At 45.9% G+C, this 26,749-nt stretch overlaps 1 protein-coding gene across 1 annotated transcript in view; it reads left to right on the top strand.

Moving 5' to 3' along the window:
• Positions 1-26,749, top strand: part of ASTN2 (astrotactin 2) — a 984,610-nt gene that overhangs the window by 448,556 nt on the left and 509,305 nt on the right. Inside the window, exons 8-10 of the mRNA XM_065946624.1 lie at positions 17,466-17,550; positions 18,032-18,106; positions 18,857-18,994. Coding sequence (XP_065802696.1) covers positions 17,466-17,550; positions 18,032-18,106; positions 18,857-18,994 — 298 coding nt within the window. The remainder of the gene's footprint in view (positions 1-17,465; positions 17,551-18,031; positions 18,107-18,856; positions 18,995-26,749) is intronic.

The raw sequence follows: 26,749 nt of genomic DNA, 5'->3' as shown, positions 1-26,749 counted from the left end.
TCACCAGCCAACTGCTCTTTTTCATAAAGTTTTATTGAAACACATGCATGTTCACTCGTTGACGTATTGCCTATGACTCTTTACAGCTACAGTAGCAGAGTTCAGTAGTCATGACTCTGGGGCTTGCAAAACCTAACATATTTACCTTCTGACCCTTTAAAAAAGAGTCAACTCCTGGTCTAGTCAGCTGATTGAATGCTTTGGCATCAGAGTTACAGAATTTGGTTTGGTGTTTATGCCTTCCTTTTTGGATTTGTTCACTTAACATTCAACCAGTATTTATCAAGCACTTAATTTAAGCAGGATATCAGGCAGTGTCAGAATGAAAAGAATAGATAAAAATTGCTGCCATCGTGCAGTTCACATTCTGGTAGGGGCAGGGGACAGATGATTAGAATATAGGTAGTATTAAATAAGTAGCCTCCTATGTTAAAGTTGATGAATTACTGAAAAAGAAAGGCTACAGGAACCTAGACAATATATTAAAAAGCAGAGACATTACTTTGCCAACAAAGGGCCATATAGCCAAAGCTATGGTTTTTTCAGTGGTCATGTATGGATGTGAGAGTTGGACCATAAAGAAGAGTGAGTGCCAAAGAATTGATGCTTTTGAACTGTGGTGTTAGAGAAGACTCTTGAGAGTCCCTTGGACTGCAAGGAGATCAACCCAGTCAATTCTAAAGGAGATCAACCCTGAATATTCATTGGAAGGACTGATGCGGAAGCTGAAGCTCCAATACTTTGGCCACCTGATGCAAAGAGCCAACTCATTGGAAAAGACCCTGATGCTGGGAAAGATTGAGAGCAGGAGGAGAAGAGGACGACAGAGATGGCTTGATGGGATCACTGACTCAGTGGACATGGGTTTGAGGAAGCTCCAGGAGATAGGGAGGCCAGGGAAGCCTGTCATGCTGCAGTCCTTGGGGTGGCGAAGAGTTGGACACAACTCAGCGACTCAACAACAGGAACAGGAAGCAAGGCTGTGAATGCAGAAGAGAGGGGTGGGCGTTCATTCTAGCAGCCTGTTCAAGGCAGGCGTGGTCAGGGAGGTGAGGGAGAAGCACGCTTTGTGGGTAACTGGGGAGATCAGAGTCCAGGCGGAAAAGGCAGCTGGTTCAAAGGCCCTGGGGGTGGACTTTGCCTCACATACTTGAGGATGATGGTGGGGAGAATGTGTCAAGGCTTCCCTAGACACTAGGAGATGGGAACAGAGAGGGATCAGAGGGCCAAGACCTCTGTAGCACTTTTAAAAAGATGGCCTTTCAGCCTGAATGCAAGGGGAAGCCACAGAAGATTCTGAGTAGAGAACTGACATCACCTAGCTTATTTAAGAGGATTAATCTGGCCACTCTATTGAGGAAATTCTATGGGGCCAGAGACAAGAGTGGTAGCAGGGAAGCCAACAGGAAAAATGATAAGATGATCTAGGTCAGAGATGCTGGTGGCTGGGTCAGGGTGATAGCCGTGGAGGTGGAGAAAAGTGGTCAACATCTAGATATTGCATTTCACTCATTACAGTTATCATTTAATATATAATCATTATTATATATGATTATTAAATATATATCATAATATTTAGCACCAATTACATGCCAGGCATCGTGCCCAGGACTGGCGATAGTGAGCAAAGGAAGCCGCCATCCACTCTCCCTTGGGGTTTTCTGTCTAATGAGTTGGCTTCAAGCTTTGACATCAGAGATGAAGAGTCAGATCGTTAGGTCCCTCGCATGTGCATGAGCTCCAGGAACAGTTTTCACACTGCCTCTAAAGTAGAAGAGACCTAGGAGAGGATGACTCTGTCTTAGTCTGCTGTCTTGGGCCGTCACGACAAAACATCACAGACTGCGTGGCTTGAACAGTAGAAATGTATTTTTCACGGTTCTGGAGGCTGGGAGGCCCGACATCGGCTGCCCTGAACTGGATTTGCAGACGACCGATGTCTTGACTGGTCACCGTGTCCTCACCTGGCCTTGCCTCTGTGTGTGCACGCAGAGGGAGAGTAAGATCTCCCTGTGCTTCTTATGAGACCTCTGAGCCCATCACAGGGGCCCCGCTCTCATGAACTCATCTACCCTAACTGTCTCCTAAAGCCCCATCTCCAAGCATCACCCCACATTAGGGCTTTGACACGGGAATCTGGGGAGACACAAACCTTCATTCTATCACAGACACCCATGCCCCAGGATGAGAGCGGAAGGAAAGAGTGAAACAAATATGACACGCAAGTGAAGGGGAGGCTGGCCAGAGCTCTCCTGGCCACTCTGCCACCCAGGGCTGGAAGAAGAGCCAGCCGAGTAAGGAGCCACTGCACGGAATCTCAGATGTCACTCTCAAGGGACACCTGTGAACTTGCACAAACCCGGGTGTCCCTTTAAACTCGGGGAGGGTAAGGATTGTCATGACAGTGGCCTCTCCAGTCCCTCTGAGAAGACTCGTCTGCCCGGCAAGTGGGGGGTGGGGGAGGGAGTCAAGAACAAAGAGGGGCAGAGCTGGGAGGAACTGTGCTAAACACCTAGTCCATCCACTCCTTCTACAGCCGATGAGGGCGGGTCATCACCCTGGACCTTGGGTCAGCATCTTGCCCGAGTCGGCTTAGTGGCCGAGCAGAGGTCTCCCGCTCACCCTGCTGATGCTTGAATTCCTCAACTCTTGAGAATATTTTAAACCATCAAAATATTTCATCCTTGGGAAATAGGCCCCCGGCTGCAATTTGACCGAGCGCCTCCAAGAGTCTTTTATGATGTGTGCAGACCATGTCGGCTCTTGGCATTTCTTCCCAGGCTCGTCTTGCAAGCTCATGATAGATCCATCCATTCATTCAAGGAAGGGCTTCAATGCTGGGCAGCTGGAGCCTGGCGAGCTCTCCATAACCTCCTTTCATGTCTTTCTTCTGCAAACATCGACTGAGCCCCAAAACTGAGTCAGTCCGCAGGGATGGAGGTGAGCCAGACACTGCCACCACCGTCTCTTGCTGGTAATCAAGCTGCGCTCCGAGTGGGCTCAGTTTTGTGTTTAGAGAGGCAGTCAGAACAAAACTGAGAGAGTGAAGGCTTTGAAATCAGGCAGATCTGGGTTAACATCTTGACTTTGCCTCTAAAGAAAGAACTGGTACAGTTTTAAGCAAATTGCTTAATTTTCCCCAAGCCTCAATTTCCGGCTCTTTTTCATCAGACAAAAAGATATTCACCTTTGCTACATTATTGTGACAATTATAATCAGTAGAAAGTACCTGTTCCATTATATGGCAAATATACATGTTCAATAAATGGGAATTATTGAATCAAGGGCAAAAAGAACCCTCAGTGTTGGCACTGCTTAACCCACAAAAGACTTAATCATGATGGAACGGAAGGCATGATGACAGAGTAGAAAGGGTCTCCATGAAACCATTTAAAACACTGCATTTAGCAGTAGCAATGGTCTTTTCTGGTTATTCGATGCCACCTATAGGGAGTCAGCCCACTGCACCACACTGTCTTTCTCCTCTTTCTTGACTGAAGGCAGCCTTCATTTCAATGTAGGTGGTTAAAGGTCTCTGAATAGGAGGGTGTGTGTGTGTGTGTGTGTGTGTGTGTGTGTGTGTGTGTGTGTGTGTGTGTGTGTGGAGTGGAGCAGGCCACTTGGACTCACATTGCTTCATTTTAGTGACTCATCATGAGTCTCCCTTGATACCAGTCAATGTGGCATAAACATGTTTTGCAGAAGGATGTGCATCTTAGGAGTGGGAAGGATGCTCTCCTGCACCTAAGCTGTTGCTAGAAAGTGAGGGCTGCCTGGGGCGGGGGTGGGGAGGGGAAGGAGTGGATTGTGGGCTCATGTGCTGGCGAGGGAGGCGGGCAGAGGGAGTGGGATGGATGGGAAAGGAAAGAAGGGAACAGGAGGATGAGAGAAATCAAGGGAAAGAGGCAGAAAAGGAGGGGATCTGGAACAAGCAGGATATGAATGTCTTCCTTATTTCAGGCAGCTTTACACGCCGTGTCTTATGTCATCTTCATCTTCGCATTAACCTTTGAAGCAGGCAGATCATCCTTTTTATCTCTTATTATGAAGAAAGGGAGATGAAGGTGGGTCTGGGGATTTCACTTGGCCTCTGACTCAAATTCAGTTCTTTTCAGTGCAGAGTGATATAGAAGATAAGAGGCAGACAGACAAACAGTGGATGGATATGCAACAGAGAGAGGGGCCAGGACAGAGAAGCAGAAACCAAAGGGGACACAGAGGCAGCAGCAAAGGCACTCAGGATGGGAACCGGAGACAGAGATGGATGGAAAGAGCAAATCACAGAACAGGAGAGAGACAGGGAGAGGCAGAGGCGAGAGCAAACGTGCGCGTGAATTTTGTCAGGAGTGAGGGAAGCAGAGCGAATGTGAGTTGGGTCCTTCCTGCTGATTGTACGCATGATATAAAATGGTACGGTATTCCAGAGGGAAGGGGCTGGAGAGGACAGTCTTCCAATGTCCCAGGAAGCTTACTCTGCTCACCTGCCTGGAGCTGAGGCTAGGTTTGAGGAAGGGACTCCTCTGAAGCAGAGGACAGATGTCATACGCCCTGCCCTGGTTCTCTCCGTCTCCCCCAGTTTCTGGTTAGGAGAAGGCCAAAGTCAGTGCTTATAAGTGTCTGGACAGCCTTGCAGTCTGGCAAGGATGGTGCAGGCAGAGGGCACGATGCATGCGTGTGGCCCACTGTACCCTGTGCATGCCTGAAAACTCATTACTCTTTTTGTTTTAATTCTATAAATGAAATTTGACTTTAAACTCACAAAGATAGCTGATGCTTGGGAGAAAACATCAATGCATCTTTTTTTGTGTGAAGTGAAGAACTCTTTTGCAAAATGAGTAATTACCCTCTGCTTAATTTATTTTGTATATTTCATTTTGCTGTTTCAGGTTCTGTGCAGGCGGGGGGACGGCTGCATTATTAATCACCGTGTGTTCTGAATGGGATGAGTCTATATTTTATCTTCACAGCATCCTTGTGAATGGGAGAGGACGGGGCATATGTTCCTCCTCTTCTGGGAGACAGGATGAGGCTCAGAGGGATGAAGGGGCCTGCGCAAGGCCACTTGTTAACCAGTGGCAAAACTACCCCCTGAGCCTTCTGTTCTCCCTGCACCTGTAAGCCCCAGCACGGCGTGGTGGGTGTCCAGGGAGAGCCACCAAGGCGGGTTGTTTTGAGTGAGATAGAGGGTCATGTTGAACTTCTCCATCTTACCTGGCATGGTGGCGGGGAGCCCTGACTCCAGAGTCACACAGAAATGGGTTCGGATCCAGACCCCGTTGTGTTCCTGCTGTGTCATCTGGAAGCCACTCATGTAACCTCTGAGACTTTCGGTTTCCTCTGTGAAATCAGGACATCAGCACCCGATTCCCAGGCGCTGTGAATGATTGGATTAACGCATGCTTGTTGAGAGCCCTATGGGCCTCCCGGCGGCTCAGGGTAAAGAATCCACCTGCAGTGCAAGAGATACAAGAGACGTGGGTTCGATCCCTGGGTTGGAAAGATCCCTGGAGTAGGAAAAGGCAACCCACTCCAGTATCCTTGCCTGGGAACTCCCTAGGACAGAGGAGCCTGGCGGGCTACAGTCCGTGGGGTCGCACAGAATTGGACACAGTTGAAGCCAATGAGTCACATGCACTTGTTTTAGCCTCGTCCTTTCCCCAGATTGTAAGCCAGGGACCCAGGAGAAGCGCTACGGTCCGGGGAGGACATTCAAACAGCCAGTGTCCTAACAGTAGTCATGACAGTAGCAGGTTATGATTCTGGAGCCCACACCGGGAAAAGCATTCTTGGGTTGTTCAGTGCAAAGAGAAGGCCTGATTAGTGTCACTATTGTGATGGACAGGAGGCCTGGCATGCTGCAATTCATGGGGTCGCAAAGAATCGGACACAACTGAGCAACTGAACTGAACTGAACTGAGGGCTGAGGAAACCAAGTCTTGGCCAGAGACCAGAAATTATACAAAGCCACAGAGCCGCTAGGGGATGAGTGCAGAGTCTGAAGCCTGTTCTGACTCCAGTTCTTGTCTTCTCTGCTTTAAACCGCCGCTCCCCACGCAGTACGCTTGGATTCATCACTGGGGAACGGCTGCTTATGAGAGAGGATGCCGAGGTGTCCAGGGGCTGTTTCCCCGCACCTATAGAACGAGGATGCGATTTCCCACTGCCTGATCCAGCCGATCCAGTGTCCCTGCTGGTCCAAAGAGACAAAAGGGCTGTGATGGCCTATTTACTCTCTGACCTGCCTCCACACCCATCCTTTCCTCTGTGTGGGAAACTCTTCCTTCCCTTTTAGAGAGAGGCAATGCAGCCCGGGGCAGCAGCAAAGTCTCTGGAACCAGGCCCCCTAGATTCCAATCCTCTTTGCCCTGTGACTCTAGGTAAGCAAGTTACTTATCCCCTCTGGGCCTCAATCTCCTCATCTGTAAGGTGGGTTTGAAAATAGAACCTACTTTATGGGCTTGTGAGGGTCACATGAGTGAATCTAAATAGAGAAATTCCAACACTACCTGGCAGTTATGAATCTCAGGGTTCCCTATTATTATCACCCTCCTCTTCCCTGGTGAGCCTCTGGCCTAGGGGCAGATTTGAAGCTCCTTCTTCTGGGTCCAGTAGCTCTTTGCACACACTCCCCTCTCCAGCCTGAAACACACCTCGTGGTAATATATTTTATTCTCAGTGTCCCCATTCAAGAGTCACTGTGTGGAGGCAGAGACTCAGATGGATTCCTCTCTGTGCACGATCCCACCTGTGCTAGGCACAGAGGGATTGTAGAGAGAAGGAAAGATGGTCTGAAGAAGTATAGTCTGTAACAGTGTTGAATGAAGACCACGCAGGAGGAGAAAGAGCGGATCAAGCCCAGCAGTAAGCCCAGGAGAAGAGTTGCAGCCTCGAGGTGCCAAGGGCACCAGGCCAGGGAGAGAACACAGCCTGGGGGAGTCCAGCCTGGACAGCAGCATCGGGGTGACGGCAGTGCTGGCAGGAATGGTCGTGATGCTGGTAACAACTTCACACGCTGAATGCTGCGGTCATGGCTGGTAGTGTGGTCCTTGTTTTTAATATGTTCCCTCCGACCCTTGTGACAATTTTTGAAGCTGGGTTTAAGACGTCCATTTTCTGATGAAGAAACAGAGGCACAGAGAAGTGTGCTGAAATATCCAGGGCACTCAATCCGTGAGCAGGAGACCGAAGGTTCAGCCGCAGGTTGCTTTGATTTCAGATTGCTGCTCTTTCCCTTCCTGGGGCGATGACCCTTGACCCTCCCCCCACTCCAACCCACTCCAGGCTGATCCGAGGAGCTTGGATGATGCAGGCTCTGGGGTGGAGGGTGAGGAGTGGTGGATGGCAGCCCCTCACCCAGCAGGCCTAGCCCTGTGCATGCCTGTTAGGAATCCCATGCTGCTTAATTAGAACCACATTCTTTCTGGTTATTGGAGATGTCTGTGTCTGTATCTGTTCCAGGCTTTTAGATTGTTTTCACCCTCCTCCATCAGCCATAATTTGAAGGGAGTCTCTTACTTACATGCTTCCCCCCAGACCCTTATTCGTAGATAATTGTGTGGGGGGTGGGGAGGCACTCAGGGATGGAGGAGGCTGGGAAGAGAGAGGATGGAGCCGGTGGAGAGGAGTCACCATGGCTAAGACCTTGCGGTGGAGGTGGGGGTGTCCTAGCATGGCCTGGCTGGTGGCCTTTCAGAGTTCCAGCCATCCCACGTGGGTCTGCCCACATGAGCTGAGTCAACAGCCAATTAGTCCCTGTGTAACCTTGATTAAGGACTGTGATCTCCATCAGCGCCGGTCACCAGCCTGGGTCACCACCACCTTTTGGCCTCTTTTTTTTTTTCCTTCTTGATCTCAAAGGCACAATTAGGAAAGGCAACAAGGCAGCTGAGACGCAGGCATCCACATTTGTCTCAAATGCTTTGGGAAGAACAAGGCCAGCATGTCTCACTCCAGCAGCTTAAAAGAAAACGGGGACATCAGAGATACCCACCCAAGGTTGCTTAGAATGTCATCAAGGCCGACCTCCTCACTGTACAGATAGAGAAACTGAGTCCCAGGGAGGAGGGAGACCTGCCCGAGGTCACGCAGCACATTTGGCGGAGTTAACTTCTAAAGCCCTCCTCACTTCATAAAGGTCTGAATTATGTCTTGTTATTTCACTCCAGCGGTGTTTCTCTGACTCCCAAGCCTCTATTCTGCAAACCCCTGAGCCTCCCATACACACCCTGCCTGCAGCTCCGACCCCTCCGGAAATGCTGACCTCAGGGCATCATACCAGAGCACATTAGCAATAGAATCAAGAACTGGAGTCTGAACAAGATTTGGAAGGCGATGTGGGGATCTCTGAGTGCCAGTTACTCATTTTACAGATGGGAAGGTCTGGAAAAGCAGAGTGATCTGCCCAAGTTTGCGCAGGGGTCAGCACTGTGAAATGCATTCCCTGATGATACCTACCACTTGTATTCAAAACTGCCCAAATGATCTCATTCCCTCCCTAGATAATTATTTTGCCACTTGGTTTTCCCTTCATCTCCTATTTCCTCTCAAGCCCCGGTGTCTCGTCTGTTGAGCACATTTCTCTCCCTTCTCTGGCTCTGCTTTTCTCAAGGAGGATCAGGGCAGACCCACTGCAAGGAGTAGGCCTGGTCTGCCAATGTGTCTCACACAGCCCTGTTCTTATCAGGAAGCCCAGGGACAGATAGAACAGGAAGGGGCAGGAAGGGAGAGTAATTGGTGAGGGGGAGGACTGGCTGGGCCAGGTATGAAGGACTTCGTAGTTTGCCAGGGCATCTGAACTCTATTGTGAAAGCACTTGGAAGCCCCTGGGGAGTTTCTGAGATGAGACCTGGGTGCAGGTGTCCTCTGAAATGGAACTGGCCACCACTCAGGTTGATGGGCGGACACTGAGAGTAGGTCTCCAGTGGTAAGGCTTCTTGAGTGTGCACGTGGGCAATGTTCAGGGCCGGCACCAGGGCAGGTGGGAAGGAGTGGGTTCAAGTGACAAAACAAGAGGTAGAACTAGTGGGATTCAGGTGCTGTTTGGATTCAGTTCAGTTACTCAATTGTGTCTGACTCTGCGACCCCTTGGACTGCAGCACGTCAGGCTTCCCAGTCTAGCACCAACTCCTAAAGCTTGCTCAAGCTCAAGTCCATCGAGTCGGTGATGCCATCCAACCGCCTCATCCTCTGTCATTCCCCTTCTCCTCCTGCCTTCAATCTTTCCCAGCATCAGGGTCTTTTCCAATGAGTCAGCTCTTCACATCAGGTGGCCAAAGTATTGGAGTTTGAGTTTCAGCTTCAGCATCAGGTCATCCAAGAATAGCCAGGACTGATTTCCTTTAGGGTTGCCTGGTTTGTTCTCCTTGCAGCCCAAGGAACTCTCAAGAGTCTTCTCCCATACCACAGCTCAAAAACATCCATTCTTCGGCGCTCAGCTTTCTTTATAGTCCAACTCTCACATCCATACATGACTACTGGAAAAACCATAGCTTTGACTAGGGGGACCTTTGTCAGCAAGGTAATGCCTGAGCCTCTTCTGTTCTGTGTGAGGTCCCGTGTTCATTCCCCCACATCTCCAAACAGCCAAGGGTTTATTATCGGTTATAGATGAATTTTATTGGTTTTTAAAATTGTTACTTTTTAGGTCTCTTAAGCCCCATTTACAGAGTTCTCATTTTATGCTACATGCATTCTCACTCCATCATCTCTTGGGTAAGGAAAAGCAGAACCCCTCAATTTTGAGCAATCTGAGTTTCTCTTGTGTGGGGCTCTCCTAATCCACTTCAAAGTTGACAGTGCCTTCATTATCATCATATGAAGCCAGGGGACTGGTGAAATGGTTTAGAGTGTGCACCCTGGAATCCTCTTGTTTTGTCCTGGATCTGCCACGTAGATGCATGAACTTCATCAAGTGGCTTCACTGCTGTGAGTTTGTGTCCTAATTGATAATGAGGCTGGTATCACCTTTCTGCTGGAAGATCAGTGATGCATTTGCAAAGTCCTTTGCGCAGTCTGTGGCGTATTTCTTCTGGCTGAAAATATCATTAGCTATGTTTTGTTTTGGTTTGGTCGATTTTTTTTCCCTGGACCTGTACATGAGTGCTGAGTTGCTTCAGTCATGCCTGACTCTGTGATTCTATGCTCTGTAGCTCACAAGGCTCCTCTCTCCACGGGGATTCTCCAGGCAAGAATACTGGAGTAGGTTGCCATCCCTCCTAGGGAATCGAACCCATGTCTCTTACATCTCCTGCATTGGCAGGCAGGTTCTTTACCAGTAGCACCACCTGGGAAGTCCATCCTATAGGTTTAGATATCCGTAAATAATGCATTCAAGGATAGTATTAGTAGCATTCATTTGTAGTGCCAAAAAGTTGAGGAGAAAAAAACAAAAACAAAAACACAGATGCCTATCAATAATGGCCCCTGCATTGCAGGCTGATTCTTTACAGATGCGCCACCAGGGAAGCCCCCTCTTTTCCTAGACAGGAGGGGCCAATTTAGTATCTTGTTTTAATGGAAAGAATAAGTGCTTTCTAGGTGAACGATGGTCTCAATTTCAAGGTGTGCCCTTTGCAAAGCCAAAGAAACCTCACTTTATTTTATCCGTGTGTTTGGGGCAGCTTGGATGAAATAATCTCCAAGCTGTTCCCCTTGTTCCCTGAAAAACACGTTGCCCTCGTCTATGGCGCCTTCTACTGCAGGACACAGGCACTGATGAGGGCATCAGTCAGAGGGTGCCACCTTCTCCAGACCCCACAGCTCAGAGGAGCTGCGTCTCCACCCGTGAGAGTGCCAGATGAATGTGAAACCTCCTTCCTAATCCCGCCCCGCTGGCTGGCTCCCTTCCTCCCACCCTATCATCCCCTTATGATTCCATTTTCACTTGCTTCCGACTCAGTCATCACTTATCATCACAGGCCAGGGACGCTGGCTGCTGTTCATTTTCCCATTCACCCTGCTTGTCACTGCAGCTTGAAAAGACGTTTCCCTGGGCCCTCGGAACAGGAGTGCAGGGCATCCTTTGCGGTTCTGACTCTGACTGGGCCACCTGGGGCGTCTGCCCTTCTGCGTCACCTGGCCAGGCACGTGGTGGGGGAGACAGGGGCTTAGCATAACACGACTGGGGCCTGCATTGTGCTAGCAGTGGTGAAGACGCTTGACATACGTCATTGCGTGTCATCTCGGGGACCACGCTCATGACTCGTACCAGGAGGAAGGCTCTCTGGCCTCACTGTGAAATCAAGAAACTGAAACTCAGACTCAACTGGTCACTTGCCCAAGGTCGTAGAGTCAGGTCTTCAAAGCTCCTGCTGTGAAGTTTCTAATCACAAACATCACAACAATAAACCTAACCACAGGGTCTAGAGCAAGGGGTACTGCCTTTAATTTGACGATTCTCATGAGTGAGAAAACACAGGTTAGGGAAGTGGAAGCACCTTCAAACTACCTGCACTGATGATTTCCAGAATCATCCGTGGCATCCTGATGATTTCCAAAATTCCAAGGAAACTAAAGGCTAAGAATTACTCTTCCAAATATCCCCTGTTCAAAAGTATATATAGTGATTGCATTGAATTATATTACCCATGTGATGAAGGGTTATTGGGTTGATTTCTAGGTAGTAGGGATAAGCTTCAGGGATGCATCAGACTCTCTGTTAATTGGGCATCTACTATGTACCAGTCTTAGGCAAGTATAGGGTTGGCCACAAAGTTCAGTCGGGTTTTTCTGTAGCATCTTACGACATCCATGACAACACTGGGAGGAAAATCCCATTTGACTCCTTTAAATGACATGAAGCTGAGGCTCGGAGAGGGTGACCAAGCTGGCCAAGCTTGTGAACAGAGAAGCAAACAGCCAAGGCTAGGATCTCTCTGACTCCTTCCCAAGTCATGTGATGGCTCTCTAAGAGGACATGGTTTAAGAGAGTGTGGAACAGGGCACAGACGTGGAAGATCAGGGGGTGCTGCAGGAGCATTTTTCCCATGGTAGACTGAATTATTGTCAAGTCCTCAGCTCTCTAGAGTACTATTATGCATTTATATCCTTGGCATGCTTGATAGTGAGAAAAAGTGAGACTTCTTCTCGACCCTGTCTTCAGGCTTGGCTCAAGAGTTTCTCTGGCCAGTGGGTTGGTAGCAGATATGATATGAAATGAAGTTTGAAATGATTTGAAATGAGATTGGAATGTGCTATGGCCGGCCTTGCTCTCTCACATCCCTGCCTTTTGCCATGGGAAAACCACATTCCACGTAGCGGGTGGTCCCCAGAGGATGAGGGTCAGATAGAGCAGAGTGGAAGCACCTGAACGTGGAGCCAAGTGCAGCTGAGTCCCGGCTGGATCGGTCCACCCAAAGGTGAGACAAAGCAGAAGCCTGCTTAGAGTTACTGACAGTACAATTCTGTGGGTTTCGTTACACAGCGGCCGTATAACAGAAGCTACCTGATGTACCTCAGACCTACATTTGTTTCTGTAAGTAATGACCTGGTTGGTTTTTTTTTTTTTTAACATTTATTACCAGAGATCAAATTGCCAACATCTGTTGGATCATAAGAAAAAGCTAGAGAGTTCCAGATAAGCATCTGCTTCTGCTTTATTTGACTATGCCAAAGTCTTTGTGTGGATCACAACCAACTATGGAAAATTCTTAAAGAGACGGGAATACGAGACCCAGAATAAAGAGTCCTAGTAACTACAGCACACAGTTGCTAGTTACTAGGTGGCTCAGAAACTGGTAAAAGAACCCACCTGCCGAGGCAGGAGATGCAGGAAACGCGGGTTCAATCCCTGGGTCAAAAAGATCACCTGAAGAAAGAAATGGCAACCTGCTCCAGTATTCTTACCTGGAAAATTCTACGGACAGAGAGCCGGTGGGTTACAGTCTGTGGGGTCACAAAGAGTTGAACACGACTGGGCACGTGTGCACTTGCGATACACACCCACACTAATGAGCGCTATGAAAATACACATAATCAAATTCCCTTATGGGAGCCACTTTAATGAAGAGATTAAACCTTTCTAAGGTCTGCATTATCAGTCACTTGTAAATGCATATTTTTAATGTGTTAAGGATACTTTAAATCATTACATTAAAAAAATATTTTCTTTTTAAAATGTAATACAGTCTCATTATGGGAAACTCAGAAATTTCAAAGGCATATAAAGGATAAAAAAATCAGGAGAATGTTACTGGATGTATTAAAGTATTGAGTGTACCAGTGTAGTGGAAAGGATGCTGGGGTAATAGCCAAGAGTCCTGGGTGCTAATCTTGCCTGGTTAAGAGGCTAGTCCACTTATTTGGCTAAATGTCTTCACACTCTGAACCACAGTTTCCCCGTCTGAAAGGGGAAACTGGGAAGATTTGAACTAGAGGAGCTGTATGAGCCTCTTCTGCTCTGATGTGAAACAGAAATTCTATTTTAGCCATTTCATCAACTTTCATGTTTACCGTTTCCATTTCCTGACAAATACCTGTCATGGATGTAAGAAAGTCTTCTAGTCTTCAGCAACATCATTATTCTAAAGGAATTCAGCCTGAATTCATGATAACTGCAGTATATTTATATATTCACTCATTCACCCAGTCATTCATTCATCCATTCAGCAAGTGAGTCTCCAACCCTTCATCAGACATGATATAACTACTAGGATATGGAGGTGATTAAGAAAACGTTTTTGCAATCAAGCGACTCCTAGGTTAGTGGGAGAAACGGGCAAAAAATGTCCCTATCCCTTTGACAGAGGCATTACTATTGTGAAGTATTTGTTGTTGTTTAGTCGCTAAGTTGCATCCTGCTCTTTGTGACCCCATGGGCTGTAGTCTGCCAGGCTCCCCTTTCCATGAGATTTCCCAGGCAGGAATGCTGGAGTGGGTTGCCATTTCCTTCTCCAGGGGGTCTTCCCAATCCAGGGATTGAACCCACGTCTCCTGCTTGGCAGGTGGACCCTTTACTACTGAGCCACCTGGGATCTCCATTGTGAAGTGCACCCTGGACTTGTTAATGTGCTGGGCAGGGCAGCAGGAGCTGGATGCAGTGGTGAGCAGGATGGCAGCCATCCCTTCTTCCAAGGAGCACCTGCGGTAGGGTCAGGAGTCAGGGAGCCCCGACACTCACAGTCAATACAGGAAAGGCAAGTCAGCGTGTGTCCCTGGAGAGCTGACTTTCAGCAGTCTGGCCACCCTGGATACAAAGGCAGGATTGAGGATGGGACTCACCCAGGGAAGGGGTTAACCCTCAAGTTGTGCTGTCAGAGACTTGCATCTGGCAAGAAGGTAATGCTTAGTTGTGAATAGTGGAGAGTTCGCTGAGCCAGCAAAATGGGAAGTGGGGGGGGAGGTCAATAAAGCCAATAGCCATGGCATTGAGGGCAGTCTTGCCAGAGACACACAGCCCAGCTGCTAAGAGTGATCAAAGTTAAGGTTAAAACAAGGAGTTTCCAGAAAGCTAGAGGTGAGCAATTTGGAAAGGCAGTATAAAATGACTGGTTCTCTCTGGTGCCCAGAAATGATGAACATCTATTCCAAGCTTCCATTTTGCAGACGAGGAAACAGTCCCAGCATGGAGGAGGGTACCTATCCAGTATCCCTACAGCTAATGTGCAAGCATCCATCAGAAGCTAGTTGCCCTCTGGGAAGGGAAAGAGGAGGGAATGAATTTATTGAGCATCTACTCACGTCTGCCTGAGCCATGAGTTGTACACGTCCCTCCTTCAGTTTCCACTTGCATCAGCTCTGAACGATCGGCTGAACTGGCATTCTCACTATGTCGTTGAGACAGCTGAGACCCAGATGGTGAAGCGACTGCTTCCCCAAGACCATACATCCGGGGAGAGAGAAAGTGAGGATTGGAACCCGAGCCTGTGTGTCTCCAGTACTCCTACTTTTCCCCCTCCCTCACTTCCTGTTCTCCAGGCAGCCTCCAGGGTGGATACTTCTCATTTGCAAAATACACATTTGTTGTGTAACGAGCGGCAGTAATTAATGACCCATTCCAAGGCAGGAGAAACTTGCCTAGTAAGCACACACGAGAGAAAGAGAAAAATATAGCAGTGCCCTTTTTTCTGTATAGATTTCTCATTCTCACTAATATTCCCAAAACGAGAGACGAGGAGGACAAATGACCTGCACCCTGCCCCGAATCACTGATAGGAGAGACAGGAACCTCAGTCCTTCCACGGAGAAGAGCCCCCTGCCCCACCAAGCTCCTGGCTCACCCCTGCCCAACTTCCCGTCCCCGTGCCAGAGGTAACCACTTTACCTCTCCTGTTATGAATCACAAAGCCTGTGGCTTGTGGCAGATCATAAATCAGGCCTGGGAGTCTCGAGGACAAATCCCGGGACTTTTAATCTTTAATATTAGACGTGCTTAAAGTGGTGAATATTTCATGAAGGGACTGTTGCATTTTAACACATCATTAGTGACTCCTACCCCGCCCCCTCGGGTCGATTATTCTGATCCAAATCTCAAGGATCTCTGCTCTTTCCCTCCATTTTCCTTACCTCTGGCAACAGTCAATCCATTAGGTTGCATGTATTTGCAGCGCTGGCATTCAGTGGGAGACCCTTGGGGATGTTATTGGAGGGGAGAATTACAGAGAGCTTCCCTGCCTGCAAGCAGCCCCCTCTTATTTACTAGGTATCCAGAGGAGACGAAAGGTACATCGATCTCTCTCTGTCTCCTCTCTCTCTTTCTGTTTCTCTTTCTCCCTTTGTATTTCAACAATCTTGTTCTGAACATTTTGAGTACTCCCTCTGACCTATTCTTTTCTCCACATTGAGTCTTACTACCCTTTTAGTTTAACCAACATTTATTAAGCCCTGGCTGTTTGCCAGGTACTTGCAGAGGCTGAGTATACAAAGACTAGCAGCATTGGAATATATAAAACAAATGAAAGTGGTAACACTCAGAATACTTTGTATAAGGTCAAATGCCTATCATTGATAATGAATCAGGGCAAACTATAAGGCTATTTGATGAATACAAACATTTTTTTAAAAGGAGTTAATGGGTGATAGTTTTAGAACCTGTGTTACCCTGGCATCGCATTCACTGCTGTGTTTTGTTTTGATGGCACAAGGCTGAGAAAACTGATTCATGAGACTCGAAGCTGTAAAAAGCATGAGCTTGTTAGCACCTCGTCTCTCAGTCCCAGGATCCTATTCAATGAAACAATGATGATAGGAGAATTTTTTTTAAATGAGGACTGCATAAAATCCATTTACCTGGCAACCAGACTTAATGCGACAGAGTTCTCCTGTGTCCTCAGTTCTAGCATGTAATATCTGAGTGTTTAGTCTTCATTTTTTTAATTATTAAGGAGATTTTAAAATAAAATGTCTTAAGGAACGTTAAACTCTAAAAGTTTCTAAATCTGAATCTCCTACATTAAGCTAGATCTTTCCATGAAACATGATTTGAAAATACTTGGGTCAAGCCAACCAGAATGACTGTAGAACTGAAGAACTGCAGTCATACTTGACTGGCTCTAAGGAAGGGTACAGTATTTCACAAGCTTTTTTTTAATAGAATCTATTTTTGGTAAAGCATCTGGGAACATTCTACAACTACGTCTTGGGAAAATCTAACAACTGATTGAATCAAAAATTTCCCCCCAACCTTAAGGCGTGAGCAGTGAAGCAAGACCGATAGTAGCAGGAAGGCAGGGCTCTTCCAGAAATGAACTCTGGAGATGCTTCAGGAAACAGGACATGTGCACCCAGAATGAACTTGGCCCATGAGAAACTACACTTAAGGCAGCCTCGGATGCTAGTGAGGATGTGTCCAATCACATGTAAGCCGTGGCCAGAAAATGAGAACACATGGATACATTGGATAGATGGATGGTTCGGTAGATGGAAGGGAAGGGGGCAAGAAGGAAAATGAGGGGAGGGGAAAGAGGCAAGTAAAACCAATAAGACCACCACCAACAAAACAAAATGAAGTCTGGAGATGGTAGATGGAAACAATTTTCCCACAAAAGGAAATCAGAGGTATTATATTTGGAAGAGGTGGCATTTGATTTGGGGCTTATAAATGAACGTGAATTGTTCATTCAGGCGGAGAGAATTCAGTTTTCTGATTACACTTTTAGCACAAGAGTACTTTATCATAATTTAAATATTTGAAAACAGGACGTCCGTGTGTAGCCACCAGCTCACTGTCTGTCTCATTAAGTCATGAGCTCCTTCAGCACCTGGGTTGCACCTTTGACCTCTGCATCCCCAGTGCTGAGCAGAGAGCTCGGCAGGGAGGGTGACCAGGGCTTGCTGAGTGAGTGAGTGAGTGCATGAACAATGAATGAACTCTGCTAACCGCAGGGACAGGTGGGCTAAGAACATTCTCATTCCATGGCCTTTGCTAAAATGAGGCAGCCCACTTTTTTCCAAGAAAACAAGGACGCCAGGAAGGAAGACTGTTTGGCGCAGGCAGTATTTCACAAGACCCTTTCCTTTTTGGCTTACAGGAGAGTGCAGCTGTCACGAAGGCTATGCCCCTGACCCGGTTCACAGACACCTGTGCGTGCGCAGTGACTGGGGGCAGAGTGAAGGGTGAGTAGCGAAGGACGTCAGGCAGGACAGGGACAGAGGGGGTCCCCGACTGCTCCCCATGGAGGACGCGTCCTTTGCAGTGGTTGTGTTCCTGGAAAGTGAATCCTATTTCCCACTGAATCCCATTTTAGTGTTAGAGGTACCTGACCGATGACGAATCTTCTAGAGAACAAATGCCAAGTGTAGCTCACCCTCCCAAACCATAAGTAATCAAAGAACACTCTCTTGAGTGGACTCATAGAAGAAGAATCACATGTTTTATGCAAAAACTCCAAAAGGGACAAAGAGGACTTTGAAATGCTGAGTCCTTCTGTGAAACGGAGACTGGCATAATGTAAATAGACTTACCCAGTGATTACCTCTGCAAAGTTCGATAATTTGTACCTGTTCTTCAGCAGTGTCCCCATATGAATCGCATCTGCTTCTAACTAATACCATCTCTTATATCTTTTTCTTTCCCTTTCTCAATTTTCTCCCACAGTCCCTGGCCATACACGACACTGGAGAGGGGCTACGATCTGGTGACAGGGGAGCAAGCCCCTGAAAAGATCCTCAGGTGAGTTGACAGTTCTGTTGGGGCATGATACTGGGGCTTGGAGAACCGTCTGATGGGGAGGTGTGGTTATACATCCTTAGTTAATTGAACCTGTGCATTTCTCAGATGCAATGGTCCAGGTTGCTATGGGAATCTGATTTCCATTCGTCTGGCATCTAGACTTAATAGATTCAGATACTTGAACTGGAGGAGACATTACTGATTATCTAGTCCAGTGGTTTAAAAATATTCTCTAGCCATAGAATCTCTTCCTGCTGCTACCATGAAATCTTGTGTGAAAACTTCAATACTTAAACTGATGAAGACATACAGCAAATTAAGTGGCAGAACTGGGAATCAAATTTTGGTTGAAATTGATTCAGAGTCCATACTCTTCACCTTTGTGCAGACTGCCCCTGCCAGCTTAGCAGTCGCTTTAGGTCCTTCTGCTGGCTATCAGGCCTGCTTGGGAAAACAGAGCTGAAATAGTCCCTATCTTCACAAAGCCCACTGCTAATTAGGAATCAGGGCCTAAACTCAGGAAAACATGACTAGCAATGTAGAGTAATGCATGAGCTAAATGATTAACGGAGAAAATGACCATCCATGTCTGGGTGAAGTTGGCCAACATCAAGCCTTGAAGCATGCAGGCGACTCCGTTGGGTGGGGAAGTTATAGAAGGTTCTAGAAGGAGTGGGAGGAGGGGCCCCCTTTTCCTGTTTTTTTCTCTGCTTCCCAGGGAGTCCCCCAATGGAAACTCTTACATTGCAGGTCTACTTTCAGCTTGGGCCAAGGACTCTGGCTTCCTGTCAGCAAGAGCTTCGTGGTCCCGCCTGTGGAGCTGTCCATCAACCCACTGGCCAGCTGCAAGACTGATGTGCTCGTCACAGAGGACCCCGCAGATGTCAGGTAGGGAGGTCATCGCCAGCGCCCGTACCCCGGGCTTCTTAGAGCCCTGGGAGGCCCTCGCTTTCAGGATCCCAGAACTTCTGTGGAGAAGTGCTCTTCGTGTCGTTAAAGCAGGCAGCTGCCCAGTTGGTATATAAGAAGCATATCCAGTATGCCATGCTCCGCTCTCCCGAAATTGACCTCCATGGTGGGCCTTGGTGCCTTTGTATTTCAACATCATTACTTTCCTTTGGGGCTTATATAAAACATGAAAGAGGTTAACACATTATCTAGCTCATTCTGGGATCTTTAATGGTCTTCTCTTATAAAAGACCATTACTTAATAGTATATTGAAAAGTCGTGAAGGTAAAATATTGGAAGATGAAGTGCTTTCTCTTTTGACTCTGATGCTAGAAACAGACCTTGGGCTAATCAATAGGATAGAAATGTCCAGGTCAGATGAATTTGCTCTTTACTCATATAACGATGGAGGCTACATCTTTCTTTCCACATTTTGTACCTTGTAGTTAATTTCATTATAGACTTACTCTACTGTGTTCTAATTAGTTGCTTACATAACATTCTGTGCTATTATGTAGTGAATCCCTCAAGGTCAAAGAAAATAACTTATTTAGCTTTTTCATTCCCAGTCCATATTAGACATCTACTAAATGTTTATTGATTTAATTATACATGTGATCTTAGATTTGAATCTAGCACTATTCTGGAGCTTTCTAGTGCAAGTTATTATCCCCCCCCCCCCCCAGACTCCTGATTCGATTAGTTGAAGAATTCTAGCATTTAAATGTTGCAAAAAATGGATTCTGACTTTGCTTTTGGAACTTGTTTGTACACAGTTTATGAGCTCCTGAACTGGAATGTGGAGGCATGGCCCCGTACTTCCAGTGGTTGTTATTCTACCACTGCACAGCTGTCTTTTCAGTTAAGATGCTATCGATGTCTACGGCATCTTGATATGGAGACTCACCTTCTCAGCCTTTCATGAAGGGATGGACACAACATCATTTTTTATTGGTGTTTCTCCAAAGAAGTAATTTTTAAAACATAGAAAATTAAAGGGATAACACTTAGAAAATGAAGTGATAATTACTAAAAACTAAGATGGTTTCATGTACATACAAATTGATTCATGGCAAATTATCATGGTTTCCATTTTTGTTAGAGTTGAGGTCAGGGTAACTTCAGTAAAGCATCAGTAAGTCTTCAGTAAACCTTCAGTGCTAAGGTTACTCAGTATTACATATTTTAAAAATGGAGAAAAGAGCATCTGGTTGAAAGATTCTTCTTGAAGAGGCCTTGTGACCTTGTCTCAAATCAACTGAAAGGTCTCTACCAGACTTCCTCAGAGTTCTGTACTGTTGACGTTGAATTTGTAGTTTCGCTGAAGCTATAGATGTCAGACTGGCTGATGGTTCAACACTCATTCTGGAGTTGACCAAGTCTGACTTGGAATCCCTTCTCTACCATGGATGAGCTATATGACCCTGATCAAATTCAACTTGCTAACTTTCCATCTCTTTGCAAAATGAGGATAGTAATAGTGCCTATCTCACAGTATATAGTTATAATAATAATGCATCTCCACTGATCATTCCTAAACCCTTTACTAGCATTATCTCATTATATTCCTACATCAGCCCCCAAAATGATGCTATATTATTTTTATTTTACAAATTTAAAGTCTGAGGTATATAGGTGATACCTTCCCTAGGAAGTGGTGAAGCCAAACTTCAGCCTACCATCTCTCCCCCTCCTGAACCCATATTCTTAACTCTTTCATTGAAACTGTTGTTCTTGTTCAATCATGTCCGACTCTATGAGCCAATGGATTGCAGCACGCCAGGCTTTCCTGTACTTCACTATCTCACCAAGTTTGCTCAGACTCATGTCCATTGAGTCCATGATGCCATCTAACCATCTTATCCTCTGTCGTCCCCTTCTTCTTCTATCCTCAGTCTTTCCCAGCATCACGGTCTTTTCCAGTGAGTCAGCTCTTCACATCAGGTGGCCAAAGTATTGGACCTTCAGCTTCAACATCAATCCTTCCAGTGAACACCCAAGACTGATCTCCTTTAGGATGGACTGGTTGGATCTCCTTGCAGTCCAAGGGACTCTCAAGAGTCTTCTCCAACACCATAATTCAAAAGCATCAATTTTTCGGCATTCAGCTTTCTTCACAGTCCAACTTTCACATCCATACATGACCACTGGAAAAACCATAGCCTTGACTAGATGGACCTTTGTTGGCAAAGTAATGTCTCTGCTTTTTAATATGCTATCTAGGTTGGTCATAACTTTCCTTCCAAGGAGTAAGCATCTTTTAATTTCATGGCTGCAATCACCATCTGCAGTGATTTTGGAGTCCCTCAAAATAAAGTCTGACACTGTTTCCCCATCTATTTCCCATGAGGTGATGGGACCAGATGCCACGATCTTAGTTTTCTGAATGTTGAGCTTTAAGCCAACTTTTTCACTCTCCTCTTTCACTTTCATCAAGAGGCTTTTTAGTTCCTCTTCACTTTCTGCCATGAGGGTGGTGTCATCTGCATATCTGAGGTTATTGATATTTCTCCTGGCAATCTTGATCCCAGCGTGTGCTTCTTCCAGCCCAGCATTTCTCATGATGTACTCTGCATATAAGTTAAATAAGCAGGGTGACAATATACAGCCTTGATGTACTCCTTTTCCTATTTGGAACCAGTCTGTTGTTCCATGTCCAGTTCTAACTGCTGCTTATCAATTTTAGATGCATTCAATTCTTCTGACAACAGAGTTCAAGTAGAAACTGGTCATGGTGGGGAAGGCAGAGTCAGGAAGTTTGCGTGTTGTGTCATACTGCTGAGAGTGACCATGGTCTGTAGGATAATTTAGTTGCCTTTTCTCCTTCAATTTGAATTATTACATTCAACAGCAAGCCAGACATGGAGAGGACCAGAATATCAACTTCCAAGGACTTTAAAACCTCTTTGGAAATACTAAAACAAAATTGAGAGAAGTATAGACTCGAATTTATTTCAGGAAAAATTTTATATGTAATTGAAAGGAATAGTGTAGTAAGGTGCAGGGGGTGAAAGCTTTAAAGGGCATGAACCGATAGCAGTTAGGTGTTTCTGAACTGCTAAGAACACTGTGCCTGGTTACACGGAGGGTGTGCCTGCGTCAAGTTGGGACCAGATCAGAATTGTTCAGGATGGGAGAAAGGATGCTGTTTTGCAGTTTTGGGTCCTCCTTCTCAACCCTTTGAAGAATGTTCACAATATACTTCAAATATTCGAAGAATGTTGGTTTGATTAGGTCACTAAATTATTATCTTGTTTGGGGTGCCCACATGTCTTGTCTGGGTGGCTTGCAACTGCAGACAGCCTTTTAAGTCTTACCTTCATCTTTTTCTCATGTGCCATCAGTTTCATTGCAAGGGTGGATGAAAGATTGTAATCAGCACCACTTAAAAGAATCTGTGCTCTGTAGGTTGAGTTTTCCAAGCTTCACTAATAAACCTTGTTTGACACAACATTGCCCAAGCAAGCATATCATAGGCGTTTAAAGAATTAATAAGTTTCAGTCATATGCTATGTTAGAAATTAATAAATAATAGATCATAATTATAGATAGCCAATAATATGCCACAGAATCACAACTGTGAGATTAAAGGAAAAAAGCAGAGCAAGGAAGGACAAGATAAGCATTTGGATAGGATTGGGAGGGAAAATTTAAAGCTGCTTTCCTATTTGATTTTTGTTTTTGTTTTGGTTTTAAATCCATGACAGAGTTGAATTTATGTGAATTTATGGAATTTATGGACAGATATGAATTTATGGGCAGACATGAATTTATGGAATCTCACACTGGGAGAGACAGAGCAAGTTAGGCTCAAAAAGTAGAGGCTCAACTCATCTGGGTGTCTAAATGCAAAAAAAATTGATGATGACAAATGTTGGTAAGGATATAGAAAAACTGGAACTCCCATACTTTTATACTGGGGATGTAAGTTAGTGTGACCACCATGTAAATCTACAGGACTGTATCTATTAAAGCTGAGCATCTGCTTATCCTATAGATGTGTGTGTGTGTGTGTGTGTGTGTGTGTGTGTGTATGCACGTGCTATGGCGCTTCAGTTCTGTCTGGCTCTTTGCGATCCTGTGGACTGTAGCCCTCCAGGCTCCTCTGTCCATGGGATTCTCCAGACAAGAATACTGGAGTGGGTTGCCTTGCCCTCTTCCAGGGGATCTTCCCAACCCAGGGATTGAACCTGCGTCTCTTACATCTCCTGCATTGGCAGCCTGGTTCTTTACCACTAGAATCACCTGAGAAGACCACAAATAATACATTCAAGAATAGTAATAGTAGTATTCATTTGTACTGCTAAAAAAGCTAGGGGGAAAATGCAGATACCTGTCAATAGCAACAACAACAAAAATAGATAAAACAAACAATGCAATATTATTAATGCTGAATATTAAGGAATACAACCCTTACACACATAACCACTGATGAATTTCACAAATATAAGGCTGAATTACAGAAGCCAGACACAAATGAATATGTATGGTTAAATAAAGATCAAAAACAGTAAAGACTAAACTATGATATTAGAAATAAAATAGGGATTACCTTGGGGTGATGGAGGGCATAGTGATTTAAGGGAAGTATGCTGGTAATATTTGATCTCTTGATCTGGGTGGTGGTTATATGGGTGTTTTCATTCTGTAAAATTTCATCTATCTGTATAGATATAATTTGCACATTTTTCTCTATGTATGGCATATTTTGATTAAACATAAAGCCTGTTATGTAAGGTAGTTCATTCTTCAAAAAGCATAGGCTGTAGAGCCCAATTGAACTGCCTGAGTTCCAGTCCCAGGTCTACCACTTGCTTGCTGCAAGAGCTTATCTGAAGCTCTGGTGACCCTGTGGATAACACAGATAGAAGACGATCTGTGCTGGATAAGAGAGTGGTGAGAATTTAAAGGCATGTTGTTGTTCAGTTGCTCAGTTGTGTCTGACTCTTTGCGAACCCCATGGACAGCAGCATGCCAGGCTTCTCTGTCCTTCACCACCTCCCAGAGTTTGCTCAAACTCATGATCATTGAGTCAGTGATGCCATCCAACCATCTCATCCTCTGTCGTCCCCTTCTCCTCCTGCCCTCAATCTTTCCCAGCATCAGGGTCTTTTGCAGTGAGTCGGCTCTTTGCATCAGATGGCCAGAGTATTGGAGTCTCACCTTCAACATCAGTCCTTCCAAAGAACATTCAGGGTTATTTCTTTTAGGACTGGCTGCTTTGATCTACTTGCTGTCCAAGGGACTCTCAAGAGTCTGCTCCAACACCACAGGTCGAAAGCATCAATTCTTCGGCACTCAGCCTTCTTTATGGTCCAAGTCTCACATCTGTACATGACTTCTGGGAAAGCCATAGCTTTGATTATATGGACCTTTGTTGGCAAAGTGATGTCTCTGCTTTTTAATACACTGCCTAAGGTTGTCATAGCTTTCCTTCCAAGGAGCAAGAATCTTGCATTCACCATCCTTGTAAAGCACTGAGTTTGGCACATGGTGAACTCTCTAGAAGCATTAGGTCTTGTGTTTGTTGTTATTGTGGCATAGTATAGTGTATTCCTATTCTCTTTTTAATTCTTTCTCTTTTGTTGAAAGGCTTCATCTAATCTATGGTGCATCTTAAAATCAATAAGGTCTTGGTATTGAGAACTTGCATTAACCCCTTTGTCATGGGACTTGAGGAAGAGTTAAATGAATATCTAAATGAATATCTAAAATCTTGTTTAGTATGATAGGTCCCGTGGCTTTATGGATATGGGGTATTTGCAGAATAATTGAAGTTGTGTACACAGAGTGCCTTGGGATTGGAAATGAAGGAAAAATTCCTGACCAAAGGAATTAGAAAAGGATGTGCAGGAGAGAATCGTTGGCAGCTAACCTTGAATTGTGCACAGGATCCGGCTGTGTGGAATTTAAGGTGGGAGGGATGGCTTTCAAGTCTGAAGGGTTGAAGGGCCAAAGAAAAGATCTCTCTCCTGGACAGTGCCCATTCTCCGGCCTGTTCCAGCAGGAAGCTGCTGGGAATGAGAGTTTTAGCATTCGAGACACTAATGATGTCAGCTACAAAGGTGGAGAAGCGAACTCGACTTAACTTGCGTGCAGATTTCCTTTCAATTCTGAAAACCTTATCAGTGCCAGGCGCTGTGCCAGGCGCCATAGGAATACAGTGATGAATAAGGGCCACCTAGGCTTTCAGGGATTGCGTGGTGCAGTGGGGAGCGCTGAATAAGAAACTTGATTTGAGAGATGAAATAAAAGATACTCATGGCGAGAGAAGCATGACAAACAACACGTATTGCTACACAGTGGGCCTTCTTCATAGTTTCACCGAGAGCTGATTCTTCTTAGAAGAGAGACACAAGAGTTGCTATTATGGTTGGAATAATAATCATCCACAAAGGCCAGCTTTTGGAGCCCCTCAGTGATTTTTCTATGATCTCAAGTCAATGAAAATGAAATGGTGAAATACTGTTAATTCCCGTACAACACTGAAAGAATAATGGGACATTAGAATGCAAGCCAGCATCGCTCACTTGGTGACAATTTTCACATTGAATTGGTTCTCGATAGAATTTCGAAGAGATCCTTGTTCTTTTGACCTCTCAATTCCAAGCACTAAAAAAAAAAAATTTTTTTCAATCACTAAAAATTTATTTAACACCTACCTGTGCCACCTCATTAGTATAGTGGTGAGCATCCCCTTCTGTCGTGTGGGAGGCCAGGGTTTGATTCCCTGATGGGGAGACCTGCTAGATGTTTCTGGGCTTCCTAGGTGGCTCAGACAGTTAAGAATCCACCTGTAATGCCGGAGACCTGGGTTGGATCCCTGGATTGGGAAGATCCCCTGGAGAAGGGAATGGCTACCCACTCCAGTATTCTTGCCTGGAGAATCCTATGGACAGAGGATCCTGACAGTCTACAGTCCATGGAGTTATAAAGTCAGGCATGATTGAGTGACTAACACCTTCACTTTCACTCACCACGTGCCAGGCTAAGTATGGAAGATACAGAAATGTTAAGACAGAGATCTGGGTGCATTAAATGGGACAAAACTGCAAACAAGACATGTTCTACTTTGTGACTGTTGAAGAAGTTAGAGGAAAATTTCAGGGCATAGAAAGGACCCAAAGGAAAGAGGTGGTTTAGCTCACCGGGGAGTTAAAGGAAACACTTCATGGAGGAGAGGGCCTCTGAGTCAAACTACCAAGTCTTAGCAGGATGTCACTGGGCCACTGGTTCTCAGAGTGTGGTCCCTGGACCAGTATCCTCAGCATCACCTGCCAACTTGTTAGAAAGGCAGGTTCTCTGACTCCATCTGTGGCAGACTGGCAGTGACTCTCGACGGGATCAGTTTCTAATCCCTAGAACCTGTAAATGTTCCCTTATTTGGGAAAAAGAAATGGTCTTTGCAGATGGGATTTAGTTAAGAATCTTAAAGAAGGTTGATTATCCTGGATTATCTGGATGGGCCTCAAATACCATTACAAGTGCCCTTATAGGAGGGAAGTGGAAGGAAATGTAACTCATACAGAGGAGATGGCAACGTGAAGAGGGAGTCTGGGACTGGAATGACACGACCGCAGCAGGGAGTGCTGGGAGCCGCCAGGAGCTGGGAGAGGCCCAGGGCATCTTCTCCTCCAGGACCTCACGGGGGCCGGGGGCCGCCAGGAGCTGGGAGAGGCCCAGGGCATCTTCTC

Source organism: Muntiacus reevesi, chromosome 10 (genome assembly GCF_963930625.1).
Source record: "Muntiacus reevesi chromosome 10, mMunRee1.1, whole genome shotgun sequence".
Taxonomy (NCBI): domain Eukaryota; kingdom Metazoa; phylum Chordata; class Mammalia; order Artiodactyla; family Cervidae; genus Muntiacus; species Muntiacus reevesi.
The sequence above is the reverse complement of the archived record's forward strand: the minus strand, read 5'-3'. Positions and strand labels throughout refer to the sequence as shown.